Here is a 6,615-nt window from a genome sequence, read left to right on the forward strand (position 1 = left end):
CTTATTCTGTTGAACGGTTGTCTCAGGGTTCAAGATTTGATAGCCACTGAAGGTTAGTCTGGTGTGTTGAACTTTTCTGTCTGTATTGCTTCTGTTCAGGTTAGAGAACAGAACACAGTAAACACATCATAATGGCCATTCACAGCTCCATTTACATTCTGTATCGCACCATTTTATCTAAATAATGTATGCATTAAGATAAAACTAGTGAATGAAAAAATTATGTAAGAAATTGTTTAAAAAACAAAACAATTATTGTGGTATTCATAAACATTAATCCATGATACAACTCCTCTTCTTTACTGAATAAATAATAAACAAATTAACAGCATACATTTTGCAAAGTCATTTTGCTGAGCGGAGAAGAGTGGGTAGGTGAGGCTGTGTTTTCATACCACTCCCCCAACCTTAAACTGAAGAGGTTGTTCTGTCTCAAAACAAAACTAGACACCTGTCACACTAACACAAGCCAACGTCACTGCTGCCCTGCTACTGTATCAGTCCAGTCTGTAGACTCCATAGATAAAAACCACACTTCAAGACAGGCAAACCTGAAGAGAATGGGGAACAGTAAGAGCATTGGTAAGAATACAATATTAATATTATTCACATTCTGATGTGTTCAACAACAGATGTGTAGAGAGATATAACACATGTACAGAAATTAAATATAATATAATTTAAACATAAGCATTAAGGTGTCTGTAATAGAATATACTTGTGAAAAACGTGTGAACACATTATTAAATCTTTTTTTTATTTTTACAATGGCTTACTAAATTGCTCGGTGGCTTCAAAAGCCCCCTGTCTGTCATCTAGGGGGCATACACATTATTGGTAAAAACATAGCAAAAATTGCTATTCTAAAATGAAATAGTAATCTATTAATAACAAGCAAGGTTGGGGAGTAACGGATTTACATGAAGGGATAAAAAAAACTGTAATCCGTTACCAGCAAAACTATTGTTATCAGATTACAGATACTTTTGAAAAACTAGAGATTACTTCGAGGATTACTTTTAAATTCAGAAAGGATGTTTTCGGATTTTTTTTTTACACTTCTCTGTTTTTTTCAATGACATTCAATTCAGCATTGAAAAAAGGCGTTTACAACTGGATCGCGGGAAAAGAGCAGGAATAGGCTTTCGTAGGCTACAGTCCAAGCTATGTCTTCCAAATGTGCGACTGCTGTCGGTATCCAAAGATTATCCAACTTGAATAAACGCTTGGAGGTAAGGATGACAGCAGTGGTGTAGTCTACGGCGATACGTTTATGATTTATTTTTTAAATCTACACAGCGCATTGATGTGAAGCACAATATTGCTCTCTCATTTAGCTATTTTCGGTTTACGGATTGTGGTTGTTATGGATGTCTGTTCACAAATCTAAGTGTGTATTTGAACCCAATAATGGTTGAACTCAAGAAGTTTAAAACTGCCAATCAATCATTATTTTTGAAACCAGTGGACGGCCTGTGAAAAATGCGCTCTTGTAACAGCTGCATAGTGCGGATCCAAGCCTATGGAATAAGTGTTTTTTTTATTGCTCAGTCTAATTCATGCAGATATATATTTTTTCAATCCATAGGCCTAATGGACACATGCGCAAACTTGCACACTTTTGATAGACTTAAAAAGAGGCCATCTGTAGTTGCTACATCCATTTGTGGATTTATAAATTATATACATATATACATATATGTATCCATTGATTCTGGTCAGTGCATGCATCCATAGCTCTGTCTATTAATCTGAGAGTGGTTACATTTTTCCAGGGCCATTCCTCAGCTTTTTACCAAAACAGAGGCTGGGTGGCTGTTTTGTTATTGTTTCATCAATGGATTTGCCCTTTAAACAGCTGCATATTATCAAGATATCAAAGTGTCACCAACAAAAAGGTAAACAATTGGCCTATAGCAAATGCAGCATATGGCATCATTTTTAACATGTAAATAAGCACTTTTCAGTAGTGCTCAAAGCTTGCCATTCCATGAGCGCAGCATTTATTTTTCAACTGGAATCAATGAGCCCAATCAGTCCTCCATGACAACAAAATCATAAACAACAGAGTAGGGCTGGCTATTAAGTTCTTAGTTTTGGGGTCATGCTCAGGAAAAACAATTTGGCTAATCTATATTTCCAAGTCCTATTCTTGAAGATCAAGGGGTATAACATGTATTGGAATGACTGGAATTCTGATAGACTTTGGTTTCTAATGTAAATTTATATTTTAATCATATTCTTATATGTAGTAGAAAGCGATGGGTTAGAAGAAGCCTACATAACCAACCCATAAAGTAACATTTTACAATTATATATGGCCAACTTTAACATTAATTTATCCTGCAATAGCTGTCATTCAATTGGTAACATACATTTTTGTCTTCTTCTAATGGGGAAAGTAATCTAAAAGTAATGGAATGTAATCAGGTTACATTACTGAGTTTGGCTAATCCAAATGTTACGTTACTGATTACAATTCTGGACAGGTAACTAGTAACTGTAATGTATTACATGTAAAAAGTAACCTACCCAACCCTGATAACAAGACATAGATTTCCATTGTTGTTTGTATAAAGTTGGTGCAGGTAAGAAAATGAACATCCAATTCTAAATCTGCAAATATATAAAGAGACCAATTATCAGCAAGTATCTAACAAATTATTTAATGAAAGCCAATGTGAAATGCACCCAGGTAATACCATACAAGCACAGACATTGGAATGTTTGTGGAGTCATAAAATGCCGTACACTAATTATAGGAGTTTAACATCCATTTCTGTAGGCCTATAGAAAACTTTCTTCCCACGGGATCTTTTTAATCATGTGCAGCAGGGTACCAGGAGGATGTTTCCTAGAAATGGTTTGCATACAACAATGTCAATAATCACAAAGAGATGCCTTCAAGACTGCTTAGCGGAACACAAGTATGTCAGAGGTAGGCAATGAAGACTAGGCAAGGCACTACAAGTCCTTACACCATGGTGACACTGCCTCCCTACAAGCTATGGGTGTTGATCATGTTCCGGCCTGACATAGAAAAGGAAATCATCTTAAACAGCTAAATCCAAGGGAAAGTTTTGGGATTTACAAACTACAGGCCACTAAGTACCCTGGTTTAAATGAAGAGATGGATTTCTCACCTTTCCTGTAGAGTCTTGAGAAGTCCCTTTGCTGTCATCTAGTAGTAGACCTATTGTTTTTTTGCCCTCTGCTGTGTTTAGTCTCCTGCCTCCATGTTTGCTGTGATCTAGTGTACTGTAAAATAGATTTTGCCCAGTCATTCAAGGTTAGAACTACTTTTCTAAGGATTCTGATGCTTCTAGCTTTGATTTGCATTTTGATAAAATACTGTATCTATACTGAACAACAATATAAACGCAACATGAAACAATTTCAACGATTTGACTGATTTACAGTTCATATAAGGGAATCAGTCAATTGAAAAAAATTAATTGGGCCCGAATCTATGGATTTCACATAATTGGGGATTGGAACAGCAATCGGTAGGCTTTGGAGGGCATATGTCCACCGACTTAGGAGCCAGGCGCACCCAATGGGGAGCCAGGCCCAGCCAATCAGAATGAAATTTTCCCCACAAAAGTGCAGTTTCATCAACTGTCCGGGTGGCTGGCCTCAGACGATCCCGCAGGTGAAGAAGATGGATGTGGAGGTCCCGGGCTGGCGTGTGTACACATGTTCTGTGGTTGTGAGGCCATTAGGGTGTACCTCCAAATTTTCTAAAATGGCGTTGGAGGCGGCTTATAGTAGAGAAATTAACATTCAATTCTCAAACAGCTCTGGTGGACATTCATGCAGTCAACATGCCAATTGCACACTTCCTCAACACTTGAGACATCTGTGGCATTGTGTGTTGTGACAAAACTGCACATTGTAGAGTGACCTTTTATTGTTCCCAGCACAACGTGCACCTGTGTACTGATCATGCTGTTTAATCAGCTTTTGGATTTGCATCACCTGTCAGGTGGATGGATTATCTTGGCAACGTAGAAATGCTCACTAACAGGGATGTAAACACATTTGTTAGAGAAACAAGCTTTTAGTGTGTATGGAACATTTCTGGGATCTTTTATTTCAGCTCATGAAACATGGTACCAACACTTTACATTTTGTGTTTATAGTTTTGTTCAGTATATTTAACTTTTTGATGTGTATAGCATTGCTTACTAGGTGTTGTCCTCTGATTTCTGTAACTAATCTCCCCTTCAAATCAGGGTTGATTGGAAAATGCTGTCAAAAAGAGGACATCGTATTATCGTATCTTTGTACTCCCTGACTAAGGCCATGCAGCCAAAACGCGTCTGCGTTTGTAATCTTTGTTTCCATTAAACATGCCATACAAATAAAGCCATTTTAATGAACTATGTGAAGAGTGCCTTGGTCCTTCATTTTTCATGACCAATTTACCCCTTTTACCAAATACGTTAATAATTAATATGTCATTTGGACTTTAGCAAGAGATAATGAAACTAAAGGATCAGTGAGATCTTTGCTATAAAACCATAAACTCAAGGACATTGAGGCTTAAGTGTAGTCAAGACCATAATATGAATAACAAAGTTCACTTATATTTTTTTATAGTACATGAAATGGTGATGAATTTATTAAGCACAGGAAACCCATAAACTTAATCTTCACACTTGTCTTGACTTGTCTGCAAACTGCGAGAATGTTTACACTTATCTTAAAGTTTTCTGAAGGAAAGTAGACTTGCCATTAGACCACCATTAAAAATAATCTTCCTCCCTCTCTTTAGAATTTTGTCCAAAACATGGGCATCACTGTCTGGGGCCCCTGTTCTTCCATAAAGGGGTATTGGGGACCCAGGTGTGTCTGAGTCTGGGAGGTAGGCGTGTGGAGAGGAACAGGGAGACCTTCCAGAATGGTCTGACCTTCAGCTGTCGTCCAGTCAGGGTCCAGGAGAAGATACATCTGCGGGTGGAGCTTTGTGACCAGCACTGGAATGGAGCTTTGCGGGTGGGATTCACCTCCACACCCCCCTCCTCCTGTGGGCCACTCTTCCCCCCTGCCATGGCCATCCCTGACCTCACCACCACCGACCGGTACTGGGCATCCCCCGTGCCCTCCAGCCTCAACATGCCAGGGGCAGAGCTCCGCTTCTGGGTAACCCCTAAAGGGGTGCTGGTGTACGAGGGGCCAAATCGTGTGAGGTACCTGCTCCTGAAGGGGGTGGATGTGAGAAGCCCCCTCTGGGCTATTATAGATGTCTACGGGCAGACCAGAGCTGTGCTCTTATTGGGTGAGGCATTTGGTGAATTTCTTGTTTAATCAAATGTAAAAATCTATTTTGTTCCAGATTATATCAAAATACTACTTAACTGATCTGTTCTTTATATTATTGTTCCATTCCTCAGGATCAAAACAAAAAGGATGCAATACACGGTCCTGCCCTGTCCCTCCTCCTCCCCCTGTGTCTTATGAGGACAGCTGCATGTGTGTGAACAAGGGTCATCCCAGTTGCACCCCTCGGGGCATCCACCTCCCCACTGACCCTATCACTACCACACAGATGGACTCCTCTGCAGGTTAGTAACCAATTGCATTATTAAAGTCTAGTCATTCAGGCTGGGGAGTGTAAAAGCAATAAAACTGATATGGTTACAATACAGTTTAATTTCAATGTTTAGAATAATGTGGATTTCTGTTGATCGTGTTCTTTAAAGGTACTGTTGTCTATTTACCATGTAGTTCTCTTTGCAACTTCTGTCTTGGTTTGGTGATCATAATGTTTTTGTTGTTGTTGCTGTTTATCTATCCTACACTGTAGAGCGGGACTTGGTTGAAGATTGCGCTGTGTGTCTATCCTTGAGAGCTTCTGTTGTCCTATCCTGTGGGCACCGCTGCCTGTGCCAACGCTGCGCAGTGCGCGTCACCGCCGAGTTCGGAATCTGCCCGCTGTGTCGCCAGTCAATCAGATAGCGAGGACAGGTGGAAAGAAAGTTGACTGACAAAAATTGAAAGCACATTTTCTATACCAGGTCAAATCGCACATCATTAGTTCATTGTTAAGGATGTGCCAAATAAATGTCACTAGAAAACACCTTAGACAAATGCAGTTACTTTGTTGTTACTCTGGCTGCACTGTTTGACGTGACCTTAAGTTAGCCATAGTTGGCTAGCTAGCAAGCAAGGGATAAGAACGTTGCCAGCCAGTATGGCAGTAGAACATTTAGATAGAACGACTGGGTCGCGTCCATAGATACTGAACAAAAATACTTAATGACTGGGTCACGTCTCTGGCAACGAACCGATAGAAAGAATGACCTGCCGCCTTGGGTAGCAACCCTAGGTTTGTGTCGGGACTATATGTTTCGGGGCAATATGTTGTGGAAGGATGAAATAGTATGAATAAATTCATAAAAATAACATTTTCAATTAAAATATGTAAATAATTTGAATATGTTGGTAACCCCTTGTATAAAAGTGATAATACCCTTGAAGCCGGTGTTTGGAGGATATATTGCCACCATTTGCAGGCCCTTGACTTCTTCTCGGGCCTAACAACACCTGTGCCAATATATCCTCCAAACACCAGCTTCAAGGGCACTATCACTTAAATAACAGGCCCAGGCT

The 6,615-nt window shown here is 39.6% G+C and overlaps 1 protein-coding gene across 1 annotated transcript; it reads left to right on the forward strand.

Annotated features, from left to right (window-relative positions):
• The first annotated feature begins 455 nt into the window (after positions 1-455).
• Positions 456-6,412, forward strand: LOC112259328 (E3 ubiquitin-protein ligase NEURL3-like). The gene is made up of 4 exons (XM_024434042.2): positions 456-582; positions 4,778-5,281; positions 5,397-5,567; positions 5,810-6,412. Exons 1-4 carry the CDS (start codon positions 561-563, stop codon positions 5,959-5,961), a joined length of 849 nt encoding a protein of 282 aa, XP_024289810.1. The 5' UTR covers positions 456-560; the 3' UTR covers positions 5,962-6,412.
• The last annotated feature ends 203 nt before the right edge of the window (positions 6,413-6,615 follow it).

This window comes from Oncorhynchus tshawytscha, linkage group LG09 (assembly GCF_018296145.1).
Source record: "Oncorhynchus tshawytscha isolate Ot180627B linkage group LG09, Otsh_v2.0, whole genome shotgun sequence".
Taxonomy (NCBI): Eukaryota; Metazoa; Chordata; class Actinopteri; order Salmoniformes; family Salmonidae; genus Oncorhynchus; species Oncorhynchus tshawytscha.